Source organism: Epinephelus fuscoguttatus, linkage group LG24 (genome assembly GCF_011397635.1).
Source record: "Epinephelus fuscoguttatus linkage group LG24, E.fuscoguttatus.final_Chr_v1".
NCBI lineage: Eukaryota > Metazoa > Chordata > Actinopteri > Perciformes > Serranidae > Epinephelus > Epinephelus fuscoguttatus.
Genome location: NC_064775.1, coordinates 667,117 through 687,126, shown reverse-complemented (window position 1 = coordinate 687,126; position 20,010 = coordinate 667,117). Strand labels below are relative to the sequence as shown.

At 45.6% G+C, this 20,010-nt stretch overlaps 3 protein-coding genes across 5 annotated transcripts; 1 reads left to right on the top strand and 2 right to left on the bottom strand.

Annotated features, from left to right (window-relative positions):
- Positions 1–852: 852 nt before the first annotated feature.
- LOC125884673 (CD59 glycoprotein-like) lies at positions 853–3,790 on the bottom strand. Of its 2 annotated transcripts, none has more exons than XM_049569757.1 (5): positions 3,655–3,790; positions 3,446–3,529; positions 3,047–3,148; positions 2,098–2,171; positions 853–1,331 (listed from the first exon to the last, which is right to left on the bottom strand). In XM_049569757.1, exons 2-5 carry the CDS (start codon positions 3,498–3,500, stop codon positions 1,209–1,211), a joined length of 354 nt encoding a protein of 117 aa, XP_049425714.1. In that variant the 5' UTR covers positions 3,501–3,529; positions 3,655–3,790; the 3' UTR covers positions 853–1,208. The 2 variants fall into 2 exon arrangements, with proteins under 2 accessions (XP_049425714.1, XP_049425715.1); XM_049569758.1 differs by having other exon boundaries at positions 3,446–3,530; positions 3,659–3,724.
- Positions 1,342–13,885, top strand: dytn (dystrotelin). Of its 2 annotated transcripts, XM_049569755.1 has the most exons (17): positions 3,942–6,324; positions 6,517–7,185; positions 7,239–7,282; positions 7,399–7,430; positions 7,545–7,619; positions 8,191–8,377; positions 8,491–8,576; positions 8,677–8,756; positions 8,830–8,901; positions 8,976–9,139; positions 9,224–9,335; positions 9,444–9,577; positions 9,652–9,781; positions 9,872–9,924; positions 9,998–10,139; positions 11,821–12,271; positions 13,751–13,885. In XM_049569755.1, exons 4-17 carry the CDS (start codon positions 7,412–7,414, stop codon positions 13,843–13,845), a joined length of 1,800 nt encoding a protein of 599 aa, XP_049425712.1. In that variant the 5' UTR covers positions 3,942–6,324; positions 6,517–7,185; positions 7,239–7,282; positions 7,399–7,411; the 3' UTR covers positions 13,846–13,885. The 2 variants fall into 2 exon arrangements, with proteins under 2 accessions (XP_049425713.1, XP_049425712.1); XM_049569756.1 differs by lacking the exon at positions 3,942–6,324 and adding an exon at positions 1,342–1,478 and having other exon boundaries at positions 7,090–7,282.
- Positions 13,886–14,101: 216 nt separating this feature from the next.
- zdbf2 (zinc finger, DBF-type containing 2) lies at positions 14,102–19,859 on the bottom strand. The gene is made up of 11 exons (XM_049569754.1): positions 19,512–19,859; positions 18,752–18,851; positions 18,635–18,675; positions 18,506–18,536; positions 18,291–18,387; positions 18,051–18,205; positions 16,626–17,775; positions 16,407–16,532; positions 15,548–15,876; positions 15,298–15,454; positions 14,102–15,224 (listed from the first exon to the last, which is right to left on the bottom strand). Exons 3-11 carry the CDS (start codon positions 18,654–18,656, stop codon positions 14,343–14,345), a joined length of 2,949 nt encoding a protein of 982 aa, XP_049425711.1. The 5' UTR covers positions 18,657–18,675; positions 18,752–18,851; positions 19,512–19,859; the 3' UTR covers positions 14,102–14,342.
- Between the last annotated feature and the right edge of the window lie 151 nt (positions 19,860–20,010).

Sequence of the window (20,010 nt, the reverse complement as noted above, 5' to 3'; positions counted from 1 at the left end):
AGAATGTACAATGTTTGTTTTCATGTTTGTTTATTGATTCACACATCAGGGAATTTCTTCAAATGTGTTGAGCTCAACACACATAGGATATGTGAAATGGGTCACCCCAGGAAAGCTAAACAAGGCTTACAAGAGGGGGCCCACACACACAAACAACAAACAGATGCACAAAAGCAACGAACATGACTGACTTTTATTATTTAGGGATTATTTGTTGCATGTAAACCGTGTGTCCTCTTTCACTAACTCCCTGTTCAGGATATCTTGTCATTCAAGTGGACTCTTATGTGACAAAAACAGGCTTGTACCATCTGCAAACAATACTTTATGTAGAACAGATGAAGAATTTACAAAATCATTAATATATAGGATAAAGAGGAGTGGCCCCAAAATAGAGCCCTGGGGGACCCCATATCTGATGGATTTACATAGAGATTTTTTGACCATTAATGTGAACATATTGTTGTCTCCCATACATATGACTTTTGATCCAGCTAAGTGCAGCGCCTCTGACACCACGGTGATGTAATGTGTTTGAAAGAATCTCAAAATCAATCGTGTCAATAGATCTAAAGATACACCTCAAATGCCACATTCACCTTTTTCCAATGGCGTCATTAATGTTTTCAACAAGATCAGTAACTGCCGTACAGTTTTTCCTAAAGTCATACTGTGATGGAGTAAGAACATTCACTTTGTCTACTACTCAGTTGATTGTATTCTACACTCTCAAAGACCTTTAAGACCTGGAGGAAACCCACGCTGACACGGGGAGAACATGTCGGAAACCCCCCAGAAACGGGACTGTGTCCACTTCCAGCCAATCAAAAATCAATGAATGAGACAGAGTCGTAGGGTTCGTCACTGTTTATTGATTAAACTGACAGTTAATGAAGCAGCTTCAGATCGTTTTCAGTTACACTTTATTTTGAAAAGGTCTGTGGTTAGAGGGGCAGCTTCCTGTCAACAGCTGTGTTACCATGGAAACGTCTTATTGATCGATCAAATTAACCTGATCAATAGATTCTTTACAGTGTATAAATGATCAGTTAAAGCTTCTAATGATCGATCGATCAGCACCTGAATCTGTCTTTACAGATAGATATTGATCAGATGACTGGGTGTATTGATTAAGTGACTGGATGTATTGATCTTTGATCGATTGTTAGAGAAGCTGTTGTTACATGTTTCGGCCACACGGCGGCTCTTCAGTGGACGCACCACCACATGACTGCCGCTGAGGCCAGAAGACCAATCACAGACATCGATGCAGAGGAGGGGGCGGAGTTACACAGATCTGAGCTGCAGCACTTGAAGGTGAAACTGGAGACCTGGAAAAGATTGATACGGTTATTGATCAGTGATCAGGTGGAATGACTCGTCAACATGTTATCACCTCCAGATATCTCTCCAAGAACACCTGAGTCCAAGAACACCTGAGTCCAAGGACACCTGAGTCCAGGACCAGGACACTTCATGTGAGTCAAACACTCGTCTTCTCTAAGAAGTAAAGTTTATTTCTTTGGAAACAGGAGTTAAAGGTGCTGATCAATACAGTAGAATAAAGTAGAGTGGAATAAAGTCAATAGAATAATGTAGAGTTGAAGAGGCTATAGTAGAATAGAGTATAATAAAGTAAAGTAACATAAATTAAAGTGGCCTTCGGTAAAGTAGAATAGCAGAATGATGTGAAGTAGAATAAAGTACAGTAGAATAGAATTAAATAAAGTAGAATAGAGTTGTGGTAAAGTAGAATGGTGTAAAACTGGAATAAAGTACAGTAGAGTAGAAGAAAGTAAAGTGGCATTAGGTAAAGTAGAATAAATTGGGGTAGAATGAAATAAAGTAGAATTAAGTGCAGTGAAGTAAAGTAGAATAAAGTGCAGTAGAATTAAGTAAAGAGGCATTAGGTAAAGTAGAATAAAGAAGAGTAAAGTAGTGTACAGTAGAATAAAGTAGCATTAGGTAAAGTGGAATAAAGTACGGAAGAATAAAAAAAAAAGTAGAATAAAGTAAAGTATTGTAGCGTAGAATAAAGTACGGTAGAATAACATGAAGTAGAATACCATAATTTAAAGTAGAATAAAGTAGAGTCACCTGGGGGAACATTTGGGACAGTCGGCCGTACTCACAGTCTGAATACTTCAGACACTGACGGTAAGTCATTCCACCTGCAGAACAATAGAGACAGTAGAACATCAGTAGAACCCTGAAGCTCAGACTGTTTCAGGTTTGATGGACTGATGTTTTCCTGTAAGTACGTTTTGTTGTCACTGTTTTAAGTCTGTTTTTTACTGTTTGCTAATGCTAATTAGCATTAGCGTTTGCAAAGTTAACCATAGCCGTAAATGAACTATGCTAACCATGTTAACCAAGCTAGCAGCTAGCATTGGCGTTACTGCCACCCTCTCTTCCAAATATGGTCACTTCTGGTTTCAAACATCCGAGACGGTGATGCCGAAATGTCAAACTCTGCTTCAAAATAAGAAACCAAAGTGTGATGTCGCTGTGGTCGTTTTGTTTTTCTTTGCAGTCATTTCGCATCTTTGTTATCATTTCTGAAATGTTCTGGGTCATTTGGAATCCAGTCGTTTTGCGTCTCTTTCAGTATGTTTCTTGTCTCTTTGTTTTTGGTTTTTTGCATGAGAACTGTACGGGGGCTGAACTTTTATATCATTCACCTCATTGTTTTGGTCCCCTAAAAAGTCATGCAGAGTTGGATGTTCAGTTGTTCTGTAACTACATTTTGTTTTCACAGTCTATTCTTCAGGAGCTAAAGTTAGCATTAGCATGATCAAAGTTAACCATAGCTGTAAATGAGCCATGCTAACCAAGCTAGCATAATCGCCACCCTCTCTTCCAAATATGGTCACTTATGGCTCCAAAAATCCAAGATCGTGACGCCCAAAATGCTGAACTCAGCTTCAAAATAGGAGTCAACAGACTAATGCGTGACGTCACAGTGTCTGCGTCCATTATCTACTTATTGATTTATTGAGACACAGCGTTCTGTGTTCTGGTGGTCGTGGTGCAGGTGTGCAGGTACCTCTCTCGGTGAGTGTGAGACAGGCGTCGTCATAGCTACACTCTCGTTGTTTGGTGCAGCTGGCTGTGTAGTCCTTACAGCTGTAACACCGGATGGCCGATCCTGAAACACACAACACGTCAGCAGGGTCGTGAACCTTGGCCGTGTGTGGGACCTGATGGTCCGATGATACCATACTTCAGCCACCAGTAAACAGAGCTCCACCAGTTTATCTTTGATCTTTTATAAACACAAACTGCGACCTTTAATTATTTAGCCAGCGAGTTTTAAAATCAAAGATCAAGATTAAAATGAAAACTACAAATTATTTAATTTCTTAATTCATGTTGTTCTGGATCGATGAGATGAAACCAGCTCCAGAGCAAACTGTCACGGTTAAATCCAGAGAATCAAACGTACCCAGTCCGATCAGAGCGGAGCAGATCACCAGACAGATCCCCAGGGAGCGCTTCATCTTCACCTCGGCACGGCTCGCACACTCACCTGGACTCCCAGAGTCCAACCCAGCACATTAATTCATGTGGAGACAAAACCAGTGAACAAATGTTTCGCTGACAGACCAGAGTGTGAGCAGCAGAGTGTGTACAGTGTGTACAGTGTGTACTCACCCAGCAGCAGCAGCAGCAGCAGGAGCAGTGATACTGCACTTCAGCAGTACTTTTGTTGTTTGTTGTTGAGGAGAGGAGACAGCGAGTGGTGGCTCCGACTTTGACTGACAGCTGAGTGGAGAGGGAAGGCCACGCCCCCTGGGAGGAGCCTGTGGGTCTCAATAAGTGTCATTGTTTTCTGTTTTTATTCGATTGTTGTCATTTTTAATTTGAGAGGAAATAAAACACCATGAAAAACTGTGAAACACTGTGAATCTGGACCCCTCTGAGTCCTCTGCTCAGTTCAGTCCTGATTTATGTCTCTGTGGTTGTTTGTTTACTTTAGTTGGTGTTTGTGCCTCTTTGTAGTTGTTTTGTGTCTCTTTGTAGCCGTTTTGTGTCTGTAGTTTTGCGTCTGTTTGCAGTTGTTTGCATCTCTTTGTAGTCATTTTGTGTCTGTAGTTTTGCATCTGTTTGCAGTTGTTTGCATCTCTTTGTAGTCATTTTGTGTCTGTAGTTTTGCATCTGTTTGCAGTTGTTTGCATCTCTGTGGTCATTTTGTGTCTCTTTGTAGCCATTTGTGTCTGTAGTTTTGTGTCTCTTTGTAGTCATTAGCATCTCTTTGTACTCAATTTGTGGTCGTTTTGCGTCTCTTTCTAGTCGTTTTGTGTCTGTTTGTGGTTGTTTTGTGTCTCTGTGTTTGTTTAGTTTCTTTTGGGGGGTTGCTTGTGGTAAATCAGTTAGAGAGCATTATTTATTGATTTCACGTTCAGATTTTATAATATTGTCCCTCAAACCCTGTCCTCGCACTCAAATAGCCTCTGCTCGCATTCAGATACCATGTTGTCGCTTGAATTTTTTTGTGTAACAACCCTGTCAAAATCCCCCAACCAATAGAACACCAGGTTTATGGTTGACCAATGAAATGATCCCTGCCTCCTTGCAGGTGCGCTCGCTTTAGTTTTAGAGCGTCCCGTCTGGGCGGGTACTCTTTAACCGGGTTCATCCACTCCCGCCCTCCACGGCTTTATTAAATCCATATTTGTCATCACTTTACATGTGTGTGTGTATTCATGCTGTGGTTGTTTTGTGTCTCTTGGTCGTCATCTGTGGTCTTGTTTACTTTGGTGGTTGTTCGCATCACGTTGTCTCTGCGTTTTTTTGTTTTCTTTTGTAGTTGTTTCTCGTTCTTTGTGGTTGTTTTGAGTCTTGTTGCAGTCGTGTGCGTCCTCTAGCGTCTCTGTGTGTCTGAGTCTGGAACCTTTCGCTCTGTAGCTTTGACTGAATGTCTGAACTCTTCCTGGATGGGCTGTGATGAGCCGTGCGTCGATATTCGTGTTCCCTCACACTGACCTTCAGTAACTGCACTGACTTTATATTCAGCGCCACCATCAGGTCGACATGCTAACGTGTCCAACGCTGTGGTGTACGACCTGCAGGCCTGATGACACTCAGTGTTTACTGAGAGTGGGAGCGTGGCCTCACCTCGCTGATGATGCGATGATGTGATGATGGTGGTGGATGAGAGGCGCTGTGTTGGAGCATTTATCTCAGTGCAGCAGAATAAAGCGTCAGTGTTTTGTCCTGGAACGACCCAGAGACAAAGAGCGCTCACACACAAACAATCGGCCTCAGTCTGCAGAGAAACAAAGAGCAGAGGAGACACAAGACACAGACGGCAGCTCCAAACACAGCGGCTGCATTCAAACGCCGTCATCACACCACGCTCATTAACTATTCATTTCAAGTCGCCGCTCACTCCACTTCCTTCACACACCATCTTCATCTCACACACAGAAAATACATGAAACCAAATCATCATGGATTCAATATGGAAACAAACATCAGCTGTCTGAGGTCACAGAGGTCAAAGGTCACTCACTTAATAATGACATATATTTAAACTTTAACGTGCTTCAACATGAATATTTAAATATTCTTATTTAAGCTGTTTCCATGATGTCCTATTTTTCTTTAACCAGTGAAATCATCATCATCATCATCATCATCAGACCACCCTCATTAAATATTCATTCATATCAGACCTTGAGTCCACGTCTTTTTCTTCAACCAGTGAAATGTAAAATTTCAAAGCTGGTTTACTTCATACAGTGAAGTCATTTAGTGACTGCCAACATTTATCTTTATTTTGTGTCTTTGTGGTTGTTTTGTGTCTCTTCGAGGTTGTTTTCTGTCTCTTTGTGGTTGTTTTGTGTCTCTTTGAGGTTGTTTTCTGTCTCTTTGAGGTTGTTTTGTGTCTCTTTGTGGTTGTTTTCCATCTCTTTGAGGTTGTTTTGTGTCTCTTTGTGGTTGTTCTGTGTGTCTTTGTGGTTGTTTTCCGTCTCTTTGAGGTTGTTTTCTGTCTCTTTGAGGTTGTTTTCTGTCTCTTTGTGGTTGTTCTGTGTGTCTTTGTGGTTGTTTTCCGTCTCTTTGATGTTGTTTTCTGTCTCTTCGAGGTTGTTTTCTGTCTCTTTGTGGTTGTTTTCCGTCTCTTTAAAGGTTTTTTTCCGTCTCTTTGAGGTTGTTTTCTGTCTCTTTGTGGTTGTTTTCCATCTCTTTGTGGTTGTTTTCTGTCTCTTTGTGGTTGTTTTCCGTCTTTTTAAAGGTTTTTTTCCGTCTCTTTGAGGTTTTTTTTATGTCTCTTTGTGGTTGTTTTCCGTCTTTTTATAGGTTTTTTTCCGTCTCTTTGAGGTTTTTTTTATGTCTCTTTGTGGTTGTTTTCTGTCTCTTTGTGGTTGTTTTCCGTCTCTTTGAGGTTTTTTTTATGTCTCTTTGTGGTTGTTTTCTGTCTCTTTGTGGTTGTTTTCCATCTCTTTGTGGTTGTTTTCTGTCTCTTTGTGGTTGTTTTCCGTCTTTTTAAAGGTTTTTTTCCGTCTCTTTGAGTTTTTTTTTTATGTCTCTTTGTGGTTGTTTTGTGTCTCTTGTTGACGGCTTATGTCTCTGTGGTCCTACAGTGTACCTTTGAGGTTGTTTTGTGTATATTTGCATAAACGTTTCTGGGTTTAAACAACGTAAATACTGGAACACAAAACAAAATAATGTGTTAAATATGTTTTGTAGAATAAACATGGAAACAGCATCAGTTGTCTGAGGTCACAGAGGTCAAAGGTCAGTCAGACAATAATAACATATTTAACTTGTTTCATTGTGAATATTTAATACTAACAACATTTTCAGGGCTCAACATATGATTCATCTAAACTGTTTCCTTGAGGTCGTCTTTTTGTTCCCAGTGAAATGTTAATGTAAATATTTCTTCAGCTTGCTGACGTCATGCAGTGAAGTAGTGACTCTACTTATCTTTATTTGATACTGTGATCTTTATTAATGTCTCTTGCTAACAGCCTCCACATGTTGGAAATATTATTATTATTGTTATTATTATTGAAAGCTCCACACTGTCTCTTTTTTTCTTTAATGACTGGAGGTTTAATTTTAATTTCACGACATTTAAAGTGAGGGCAGAGGTGATCAAGCTGCTCTCAGAGGAAAGCCGAGTTCAGCCGGTGATGTCGAAACTGTGCCGGCAGCTGATTGGTCCACAGACAGCAGGTGAGCGGTGCTGACAGGTGAGAAGCCTGAAGCCTTCGTTCATAATTCAGCAGCTTGACTTTGTGTCTCTGACAGAGGAAACTCCGACAGGCTGAGGGTGAGTTCAAAGTCTCACAACAACAACACAAACACACATTTATTTATTTGTTTATTGACTGATTATTGATTAATGATGATGTCATTATTTGTCCTGGCGTTACCTTGTGATTTCAGATTGAAACTCGTCATGGATCTGGACAGCATCGGTAAACTATTCTTCTCCTGTGTTTGTCTTTCTGTATCTGTCTGAAATCCTGTTGTTGTTTTTGTTGTGGGTCTGTTGTTTACTTTATGTTTTACTTGATGTTTATTTGTTTCAGAGGGACTGAATGAAATCCGCCCGTCCATCTACAGAGTGGCCATGAAGCTCCTGTCTCTGCAGAGACTCTGTCACCGTCAGTTATTTGTGGTGTTATTCTACACAAACTACTTTGTTTACCTGTTTGTTTACATGTTTCCAGTTTGGTGGTGCCTGTTCGACACATCATGTGTTTGTTTGTTTGTTTATTTAATGTGTTTGTGTGTTTATATTTGTTCATTGTTTCGTCTGTGTCTTTATGTTTATGCGTTTGTTTATGTGTTTATTTGTTGATGTTGTTTCTTTGTGTTTGTGTTTATTTATGTGTTTATTTGTGTGTTTGTTGATATATGTGTTTATTAATTTGTTGATGTTTCTTTATGTTTGTTTTTTACATTTTTTTTATGTTTTTATTTCTCAGTGTTGTTTGTGTGTATATGTTTGTTTACTTGTTTGTGTGTTTATTTGTTCATGTTTCTGTGTTTGTTTTATTTGTTGTTTAGGTGTTTATTTATGGGTTTGTTAATGTTTGTTTACGTGTTATTTGTGTTTATGTTGCTTGTTTGTGTTTGTTTTTTTGTTTATGGTTTGTTTATTTCTTGTTCTTGTTTCTTTGTGTTTCTTTATGTTTGATTGTGTGTTTATTGTTTATGTTAATATGTTTCCAGTGGACGTGGTGACCGTTCGACACATCACGGCAGCCCTCCACTCACAGCAGGAAGTGGAGCTGAACCGGCAGGAAGTGACCCAGACTCTGGACAGGATGTTCCACAGTGTGTCACAGGACGTTCCGGGTCATGTGACAGTGGCGGCTCCAGAGGAGACGTGCAGTCTGTTGTTCAAACTCAACGACCGGTCAGAGTTTTACACGCACACCTAAACTTGTGTTTATGTTTATTATTTAATGTCATATGTTTATTTCTGTTTGTTTATATGTTTATAAGAGTAAACATGTGTTTGTGTTTCAGGACTCAGTCTGGTTTCATATCAGCGGTGTCTCTTCAAACGTCTCTCATCGCTCTGTCAGCTGAAACTCTGTTGGGAAAATACAGAGGTGAGGCTGTCTCCTTCAAAATAAAACACACAGGTCATGGTCACTGTAGTTAGGAACTGTGTTTCCTTCAGAATAAGAGCGTGTGGTTGTGTGTGTGCAGCTGTGGTCCGTGTTGCCGGGGACGGTTCAGGATCCGTCAGCAGGTCTGGAGTCAGGTCTGTGCTGCAGGACCTCAGCCAGGTAAACACTGTACACACTACATTTCCCAGCATGCCCCTCTCCTCCTCTGTCTCACTAACACCTGTGTGGTCAGGTCCCTGCGGCGGTGCAGGAGGAGGGAGTGTTTGGTGAAGTGGAGGCGGCAGTGAGGTCGTGTTTTAACGGGGTGAGTACACAGATTGGCTGCAGGTGATGGGTGGACGTCGTGGCGACACACTGACCACCTGCGCGTGCCTACAGGTGCTGACCCCAAAGGCCACTGAAGAACACATGTTGGCGTGGCTGCAAAGTGAGCCACGCCTGTTGCTATGGTTACCCACTCTGTATCGCCTGTCCGTCAGTCAGAGCGTCAGTCACACTGTCCGCTGCCACACCTGCAAGACCCTGCCCATCACGGGACTCAGGTAAGCCGACAGCGTCCAATCAGAAAGTCACAAAGTAATTCCGTTAAACCAGTGATGTCATATATCAGGTGTGTGTGTGTTCAGGTATCGCTGCATGAAGTGTGTGAACGTCCACCTGTGTCAGAGCTGCTTCCTGACGGACAGACAAACGAGGAAACACAAGACTTACCACCCAGTGCTTGAGTTCTGCACACAGGTATGAACACACAGGTGACATCATACAGATGACATCACACAGGTGACATCACACAGGCACAGAGAGGTTCTCCGAGATCTAGTTGTTAATCTTGAGTTTGTCCGTCAGCCCACCTGGAAGGAGTCTTTTTCCTCGTTAGTGCACAGCGCTCGACACGCCCTGTTGCCACGGCAATACACTCAGAGAGAGGTCGACAGGAGGAGGGTCCTGATGTGGGCGGAGCCAGGTCAGACTCAGGACAGGTGAGGCAGGTGGGGGTCAGACATCAACACTTGTTAAAGATTGTTTTTAAGTAATTAGAGTTTTTGTTTCTCAGTGCTCCGCTCCCCTCTGATGCCTCAACACGACTGGCTGCCTCAGCCGTCAGTCACGGTCAGGTGCGACCTCCTACCTGCTCGTTTTCATCCAAAGCTCTGCAGACTGACGAGGAGACGCCGACTCAGGAGGTGACTACCTCAGTGTGGGCTGATGTTAGACTGTTGGTTTTATAATGATAATAATAACGTGTTGTTGTTGATGTTGTTGTTGACGACCAGCTGAAGGCGTCTGCTCTGCTCACTGAGGTCAGAAACCTGCAGAGAGACAAATGGTAAGACACCAGTATGAAACCATCTCAGACTGGTCTGCAGTCACTTCATCTTCTTCTTCTTCCTGTTCTTCAGGCTGATGGAGCAGCAGCTGCAGGCGTGGAGGCTCACCGTCCAATCAGAGCAGAGCATCCTGGAGGACAGGTGCTCCGAGATGGAGGTTACCATGGAAACGCTGAGAGAACACAACCTCCGTCTGCAGAGCACGCTCACACAGGTAAATACACACAATTAACAGCATGGATCTGTTAGCCTGGAGGTAAAGGAGCTGTTAGCCTGGAGGTAAAGGAGTTGTTAGCCTGGAGGTAAAGGAGCTGTTAGCCTGGAGGTAAAGGAGTTGTTAGCCTGGAGGTAAAGGAGCTGTTAGCATGGAGGTAAAGGAGTTGTTAGCCTGGAGGTAAAGGAGCTGTTAGCCTGGAGGTAAAGGAGCTGTTAGCATGGAGGTAAAGGAGCTGTTAGCCTGGAGGTAAAGGAGCTGTTAGCATGGGCTACAGCAGCTGTTAGCTTGGGGCCATGAAGACACTGGAGAGGCTGATCCTCCGACACCTGAGGCCTCAAGTGGAACACGTCCAAGACCCTCTCCAGTTTGCCTACCGGGAGCGCATCGAAGTGGAGGATGCAGTTCTCTACATGCTGCACAGGGCTCATTCTCACTTGGATGGGTCTAGTGGCTATGTGAGACTAATGTTCTTCGATCTTTGATTTTTCCCGTGCGTTTAACACCATCCTACCCCACATTCTGCGGGACAAACTTGAGGGGATGGGGGTAGACTCCTGCCCCACCTCCTGGGTCTCAGACTACCTGACGGGGCGACCACAGTTCATCAGGCTGGAGAACTGTGTGTCTGAGACAGTCTTGAGCAGCACTGGGGCTCCGCAGGGGACAGTACTGGTGCCCTTCCTATTCACCCTGTACACGTCAGGCTTTCAGCACTATTCTTGAGTCCTGCCATGTCCAGAAGTACTTGGACGATACTGTTGTCATGGCGTGTATCCAGAGTGATGGGGAAGGCGAATACAGGGAGCTGGTGAGGACCTTCACTCACTGGAGTGGCATGAACCACCTCTTGCTGAACACCTCCAAGACCAAGGAGATTGTCATAGACCTCCGTAGGTCAAAGTCCACTCCGCTCCTGCCGGTCAGCATCGAGGGAGTGGACATTGAGGTGGTGGGGTCATACAGGTACCTGGGGGTCCACCTTGACAACAAGCTGGACTGGTCGACCAACTCTGATATGTCAGTGTCAAGTGGTGGAGAGTGCTCTGCTGTATGCTGTAGTCTGCTGGGGAGGAAGCCTGATGGACAGGAACAGGAAACGGCTGGATAAGCTCATCCGGAGAGCTGGCTCAGTGCTGAGCAGGAGCCTGGACTCGGTGGAAACTATGACCGAGAGATTCCTGAGGAGCAAGGTGCAATTCATACTTGACTGTGTTAACCATCCCCTGCACTACATCTTGGCTGGACAAAAAAGCAGTCACAGCCACCATCTCCTGTCACTGCAGTGCAGGACTGAGGGGTTCAGGACGTCGTTTATCCCAGCAGCCATCAGACTCTTTAGCTGAGGGCTTGCTGAGCAGGAGCAGAGTTAGCCCAACTTTTCAGGGTCATCTCCTGAAAATCAAAAATACAAGGGGCCGGTGGGAAACGGAGCTAATGGAGTCAGCGTAATAGTTTTGTTGTCAGTCAGTGCACACGTGCTTTTTCTTTGTGTTGTAACAATGTTAGCTACAGTTCACGCATACCGCAGGAAGTTAGCGAGCTAGCTAACTGAAAACAACATCTCGTCTGCTGGAAAAGGTACAACAATAAACTTCTCTTCAGTCTCCCCTGTTTCAGATCCGCTCTGCTCATGGCAACATTTTAACACTACGATTTCATGATGTTGGTCCTTCTTCAGGCTCTGAACAAGATGGAGGCCCAGGAACGCACGGACAACCCACCACAGAGCCTTGACCAGGAGAACATGGAGAACACGGAGAGCGCAAACTTTACACCAACTTCTGACACAGAGATAAACACAGAAGAGGAAGATGAAGTGCTGCTGAAGACTGAAGACGAGTGGAGCGAAGAACTACAAACTCCATCCCCCACAATTCACCAGGACACACTTCTGTCACATGACACCAACTGTGAGGAAGAGGAGGAGTGCGCAGGTGGCTGGTTTCTCTGTCATCCTTTAGTACAACAGGACAGAGCGGAGGAGGCGGAGCCACAGGAGGAGGACACCGGTCTGTCTGAAGAGGAAGAGGAGGCTTGTGGGATGTGTAGTCCAGAGGAGCTACTGCAGGAGACTGTAGAGAGACTGAAGACTGTGATGGAGACAGACAGATGGAGACAGAGACAGACAGGTGAGTCAGTGTTGAATTTAAATGATGATGTAATGTTCCCGTGTGTCTCTCTTCTCTTTGGCTCCGCTACAACGCTAACAGTGTGCAACACTAGCTAACTAAGAAATGGAGTCTGTTTACGTCCACAAACGACCACTTTAACACAGAATCCACACAGAGATGGACCTTCACTTAGCTCCCTGTATCAACTCGAATTCAGCGGGAGCAGGACGAGAGTGCTGGGGCTCTGATCTCGGACTGAATCCCCACCGGATCAGCAAACGTTTTGTTGCTGCTGTAACACAGTCGTTAGACCCTGCTGTGAATCCTGGGGTTGTGGCTGGCTGAATTTTAGTGGCCACAACGGCTAAGGTTGGAGCTACTGCTCGCTCTCCTCCCAGAGAAATGGTGACCTAACGCTGGAGAGTGTGGCAGAGAGTCCATGGGGTGTGCTAGCTAGCTAAAGATAAACCATAAATCCATCAATTTGAGTGCCACCCAATGCTGAAAAGAAATCCTAACGCTGTGAAACATTTCTAACGTGGTTTAACTTGTTTGTAACATGGACAAATTCCTAGCTAGCTAATACTAGCAAAATACTGTCCTGAGAGATTAACATCAGGGGTCTCATTTATAAAACATCATAGGATCCATACTAAAAAAAGGACATAAACCAAAAATGGCATACGTCAAAAAATATTCAACACTTTCGACAATCAGGCTTCCACCTCACCGTCTGCATCACCAATTTACTGTCTCCAAAATATTTGTAATGGGTCAAAGTCAAAGTTTCTTCCATCAAGTCTGTTTTTATAGATCACAACTCTTGCGTGGGAACTGTTTTATGTATAAACAGTGTTTAAAAATGAGACTCCAGGTGCTGATCTGGCTGGTAAATTAGCTAGCTTGCCATTTTCACATTACTTTAAGTAGCAAACGACATCAGGTCACTGCAGCACACCTCAGTTACAGCTAGCTGGCTAACCATAGCTTGCTTGATTGGTAACAATATTGCTACCAAAATACTATGTCAGTAGGCTAGCTTGCCAAATTACGTTTTCAGTTAACATTATGAAGCAACTAACACTAGATCCATACGGTGTAGCTAAATAAGTTAGCTAGCTAACTTGCCTTATTTGCTAATATTCCTAGCAAAATACTAAGTTAGTGGATATGTTATTCGGTTAGCTTGTCAAATTACTTAATCAGTTAATGTTATAAAACGACCAACATCAGATCAATACAGTGTAGCTTGATTACAACTAGCTGGCTAACTTGGCTTGTTCACTAACAATATGGCTAGCATAATACTATGAGTGGATATGTCCGTTGGCTAGCATATTAAATTACTTTTCCAGCTAATGCTACGAAGTAACCAACACCAGATCAATATAGCATAGCTAGCTTGTAGCTAGCTTGCAAACTAAAAAAAGCTGATTTACTGATTTATTTGTTTAAATAATTATTTAATTTTCATGTTTTTAAATTTCCTGTCTTCAGGTGAGAGCAGCAGGGTGGAGCTTCTAGAGGCTGCAGACCAGGTGGGAGACTCGATACACCACCTGGTGGACGCTGTCAGAACTGACACACACTGACAACTTCGTATTCCTGTTACAAAAAGCTGTTTATTGTTGATATATAAATAAAGACGAGTGTAAAGGTAGAAAAGATCAAAGGACAGCACCTTAAGAAAAGGTTTAGTGTCACAAACTGCCAACATTATCATAAAATAATTTCATCAAACTCTAGTTTCATTTTCTATTTGTGTGCACAGGTTTTTTGTATGTTTAAATAATTTCTACTTTTCTGTGATTTCATGAAAAAATAAAATAAAAAAATAAAACTTATGAATCAGGTTTTAAAAACAGGTTCATTTGTATTTTTCTGCACACAGATGTAAAATGATCTTTGATATTGATCAGATGATTTTATTCTAATATCGACATCAATAAACCTCCGTTTGAAGTCCAGCAGCCTCGTTTATAAAGCCACAGTCACATTTGTGGATCGTCTGACGTCTGACCTCTGAGTGACGAGTAAAGGCATCGTTCTGTAGTTTACAAACGAGGCTGACACCTGAACAGGTATCCTGCTACCTTCGTCCCCGCTCACAGCCCCTCCCCCTCCGGGCCCTCCCCCGGCGGGGTGAGGGGGGGTGAGGCGGTTCTGTGGAGCTGGGGACTCCCCTGCTGGGTCCCGCCCGGCGCAGGCCTTCTCTCCTGGGCTGGGGGGGCGTGGCCTCAGCCTTGGTTCTTCTTTTGGAGGGTGGGGGGCGTGTCCTGTCCCTCTTCCCTCCCCTCCCCCGCTCTGACCTGCTTGGAGGTGGAGGGGGCGGGTCTTGAGAAATCCTGCCCCGCCTCCCGGCTGCATCCTGTTTGTCAGTTTGTGCTGAGTCCCTGCTGAGCGTGCTCAGCAGGAAACTGGCGTGGCTGTAGGGTGAGTCTGATGACCTCTGACCTTTGACTCTGGAGGACCCCGCGGCCCCCTCCCCCAGTGGCCTGTCAGCGTTCAGATCCGGACTCAGACTCCTGAACAGCTGACGGACACAAGGCGGGGGTGGGCTGGAGGTGGAACCCCGTCGCCACAGGAAGCCTTTGGGCAGGTTTTTTAGGATGCGGTTGCTGCTGGGGTCGTAGAACCTCACAGGGAGTTGTTTGTATTTGACCTTTAACCCCTGCAGGTCCAGCGGACGCCTCTTCTTCCTGCAGCGTTTAGGGGTGGAGCCTGGTGAAGGTGTGTAGGTGGGGGCGGGGCTTGAGGGGGAGCAGAGCAGATAGACCAGAGAGGTGCGAGGCTGCAGAGGTGTAACGATGTTCGTGTACGAAGGAGGGAGGCAGCGCCACACCTCAGGAGTCCTTTCTGCTGCTTCCTGATTGGCTACAGGGACGCTGGTGGGTGGGGCCTCTGCGGCTGGTTGACGGATAGCAGGAACAACCAATTGGACTGTCTGAGTGCTGTGACTGACTTTGACCACCTGAAGAAACAAAGACAGGCGATGACGGATGATGATATCACAACAGAAACTGAAAACTGTCCGCTGGTCTCACCTGACACCTGGACGCCACTCTGAAGGCCCGCCTCTTCCTCTTCCTCCTGACGTATGCTGAGTCATCATCATGGTCCAACAGAGGCAGGACATCAGTGTCTGGCTCCTCCTCCTTGGTCTCATCACAGCTCTTCTTGTTTTGGCTCCTCCTCCCGTACCTGGCAGCGATGACATCAGCAGAAACACAAAAGTTGGGTCACTTTAAAAGTAACAACTCTACCAGTGACAGTACAGGTGAGTCTGTGTCACACCTGGCCAGAGACTCGGTGTCAAAGTAGCAGATGAATCTCCCCCGCCTGAACTGTCGCACCAGTTTGTCCACCTTCTCCTCGTCCTCTTGTTCAATCTGGGTCCAGGTCTTCCCCCTGAAGGATTCTGGGATGTGTCGCGGGGCCGGTAGGACCTCCTCAATCGGTAGAGTCCAGATGCCCTGCTCCTGTCTGGCCCCACCCCTTGCTCGCCGATCACTGTGAAGGGCGGACTCAAGCTGGTAGGAGTACACCTGGTCCTCCAGGTCCACCTGAACGTCCATCAGATGGCTCAGGTCCTGCTCCTCCACTTGGCTCAGTGTTTGTCCTCGCTGTGAAACCAAGAGAAAGGTAAAATTACCACCTTCCACACAGTGACCCTGCCACCAAAGTCTAATCAGTTCATTCTTGACTCCAAGTGGACATTTGTGCCAAATTAGAAAAAATTCCATGTTTATGAGTTCTGCGTTTATGATAATAGGACGGATGAGGTCACAGTGGTCTTGACCTTTGAACCACCAAGTTCTAAACAGTTTATACTTGAGTCAATGTGGACGTTTATGCCAAATTTGAGGAAACTCCTTCAAGGCTTTCTTGAGAAAATGCATTCATGAAAATGATAGTAAGACCACAGTGACCTTGACCTTTGATCACTAAAGTCTAATCCATTCATCGCTGAGTAAAGAGGAGGATGTTTGTGCCAAAATCTGAATGTTCTTGAAATGCCACTTTCACAAGGTCAGTGCGAACGGACGAGCCAAAATAATAATGTCTACAGCCTCGACTGTTGCCAGTGTAGAGGCTTAATCTGTGACTGAGGTGTGTCACCAACTCCACCCTCCTCCAGCCAGAACACAGGTACCTGGGCAGGTGAGTCCCAGTTGTCACTCTGCGTTTCCATGGAAGCAGGGAGGCTGAAGTGGAAGCTGTCTGTTTCCTCCTGCTGGCAGGGAGTGGAACTGAAGCCATGGCAACATCTCTGGATCACCTGACGGTCAACAAAAACAGAAACGTACCATTAAGGTTGGGGGACCAGCTGAAGATAAAGGACTGACTGTGACAGACTGACGGACTGACGGACCTCCTCGATGGTCTGATCCACAGAGTCGCTGTGGTCCGAGGAGAACGCCTCCTCTTTTAGAGCCTCCCTCCTCTCCTTCTGCCAGCTCAGCCAGGGTCTCAGCTGTGAGGGGGGTCGCAGTCCAGGGCCTGGACCCTGACCAGGGCCTGGACTGGGGACAGAATCTGGGCAGGGCCTCAGCTGCGTGGCGGGCCGGGGACCAGGACCAGCACCTTGACTAGGGCTGGGTTCTAGGCAGGGCCTCAACTGTGTGGGGAGCCGAGGACCAGGATGTGGACTGGGACCAGGGCCTAGACCAGGGCCTGCACTTGGGCCAGAATCTGAGCAGGGCCTCAGATGTTTGGGGAGCCAGGGACTGGGACCAGGACATGGACTAGGGCCAGGTTCTGGGCATGGAATCAGCTGTGTGTGGGGCCGGGGACCAAGACGTGGGCCAGGGCCTGGACCTGGAACAGGGCTTGGGTAAGGACTGGGGCCCAGACTGGGACCAGGTTGTGGGCTGGGCCTCAGCTGTGTGGGGGGCTGGGGACTGAGACTGGGACCTTGACCGGAGTCTAGACAAGGACTGGGTTCTGGGCAGGGCCTCACCTGTGTGTGAGCCCGGGGACCAGGACTTGGGCCGGTGTCTGGACCAGGGTTTGGACTGGGACCTGGGCTTGTGTCTGGACTTGAGCCTAGGCAGGGGCTGGGTTCTGGGCAGGGCCTTAGCTGTGAGGGGGGTAGGTGAGCGGGGCTTGGGCTGGGGCCAGGGTCTGGGCAGGGCCTCAGCTCTGTGGGAGGTCGCTGACCAGGACCTGGACCTCGGTGTGACGGTAAGGAGGTGGAGGAGTCGCTGGTTTTCCTTCTGTCTGTCTTCCTGTGAGCCTTCCTGTGGACAGAGGGCAGGGCCTGAGACTGTGGGGGCGGGGTCTGTAGGTGCGAAGACTGTGTGTACCCTGTGGCAGCTGCTCCTCCTTCTTCCTGCTCTCTGATTGGTGCAGACAGCCTGTCTTCCTTCTGACTGGCCTGCTGGCAGGAGGCGTCGTCAGAGCTGGGCAGCTGCTCACGGGTGCCCTTCGATCGACTGTCATCGTCAGAGAAACAGAGATCATCAAGCTCCTCCCTCGGCAACAGAGGGGCGGAGACTGACGGGAGGTCGGCGTGAGACGGCCTGGTGGAGACATGAACATGAACAAATCAAACATACACAGAGACAGGTGTGTTTGTTTTAGTCACCTGGGGTCGTTGCAGCGATGCAGGTGTGTTTGTTTCAGTCACCTGGGGTCGTTGTAGCGATGCAGGTGTGTTTATTTTAGTCACCTGGGGTCGTTGTAGCGATGCGGGTGTGTTTGTTTTAGTCACCTGGGGTCGTTGTAGCGATGCAGGTGTGTTTGTTTCAGTCACCTGGGGTCATTGTAGTGATGCGGGTGTGTTTGTTTTAGTCACCTGGGGTCGTTGTAGCGGTGCGGATGGTGCTGCAGGACGTCTTGTAGGAAGCGCTCCAGCAGGGTCAGTTTGGTTCTGCTGCTGGCGGAGGAGACGGTACTTGAGCCTCGGGAGGACGCCCGGACAGAATCCAGGTGTCTGAGACTGGACAGGTGCTGAGAGAGGAGACGCATGACATTGTTAACAAGTCTTAACTTCTGAGTGGACAGCTCAGGTCACACGACTGCAGCTCAGGTGTACCTGTTCCAGGTTGCTGTAGAGGACTCTGCAGTATCCACAGTAACCCTGTCTGCTGGGCTGACACCTGGACGGACCCGGCTGAGACTCCGCCCACATCCTGTCAGACAGAGAGAGGGGGAAAATATCCGTCAATCATGCATTCATTCAGACTGAGAGAAAACTGAACAGAGTTTGGTGAGGGGATGAATCTGGACTTCCCATACAGGTGGACTCACCTGCTGGTAGACTCCGCCTTTCTCTGGTCACCTGACAGACACACACACACGCACACACACACACAGCACAGTGAGTGTAGTTAATGAAGTATAAAACATTAAACCATCAGAGTGTGTGTTTGTTTTTACCTTCATCTGAAGGGTTTGACATCCTGCTGCTGACTGGAGATCTGAAACACATTTACTATCTTTAATAATTTATAATTTCAATATTTAGCAACATTAATTATGTTAATGATGTCTCACCTGGAGGCAGTGCGGTCAGTGAGTTATCCATCCAATCAGAGCGCTCCATGCTGTAACCAACGGTAACCAGGTGAGAGTTTCAGGTGGAGACTCCATGAGCCTGGAGACAGGTGCTGTTTTGTTTATTCTTTCATTCACAGCATTGAAGTTATTTATCATTTATAACATTTGTAAAATTAATTAAACAGCTTTGATTTTTTTTTAACTAACTTTGTATTTAATTTTATTTTAAATTCTGTTTTTATAACTTCTTTTTTAGAACTGTTTTCTGTATTCAGTTTTTTATTTAAAATTTTATTGTAACTGTTTTTTCATTATTAATATTTTAAACTGTTTTATTATTATTTTATTTACTTATTTTAATTTAACCGAAACCGGACTATAATGACAATAAAGATCATTCATTTACTTGTATCTGTGACGTGGTCCAATCAAAGCACAGCTTTCACCCCGCTCTGCCCGGCTGACGCTCCAACTCGCGCTCTGATTGGCTGACTGTGTGAAGCTAACTAGCCGCGGCGCTACCAGCTCGGTGTTTAAAGCCCGGTTCGTTAAACTCGGGTTTAACACCGGGTCGAACCGGGGCTCCCGGTAACCATGGTGACGCTGCCGGCGGTGACGTGTCTCCTCCGTTACGGCTGCTGTTAGCGTTAGCAGCCGGCTAACTGTTAGCATGCTGAGAAAGCTGAGCTACGGAGAAGCTGATTGGCTAGTTCGGGCAACCGATGCCGAACAATCGATAATCGATAGGTTTGTTTACCTGTAGCTGTTTGTTGTTGTTCTGTTGTTTACTTTCGCGCAGACTGAAGTGTTCTTCCTCCGCGCGCTGCTCCACCGCTCTGTTTAGTTTCCGGTCTGATTCTTCTTCTGCTGTTGCTCGATCCCCGGAAGTCTGAGACACTTCAGCAGAACAGCGCCCAACGGCCACACCCGGAACTGCACCCTGTTTATAGGGTGCTATGATCGATCCATGAGCTTAAACCACACTCTAATTGATTATAGATCAGTTTATCAATTATGTTATTGTCAGAATTAAGCCTAAAAGTTTTACCTTTTAATCCCTAGATTTATTTCTTTTCTTCAACAATTCTAAACAAGTTAAAAATAGGGAACAAAAATCACCATAAAATGTCCCCAGTTGAATACATACATGAAAATTTTTTAATTGCAGCTTTTCCAACATTTTATTTTTCCAATTAAAAAAATTAAAATACAGTATTATCTAATTAAATGTGCTCTGTATACATTTCTAGAACAGA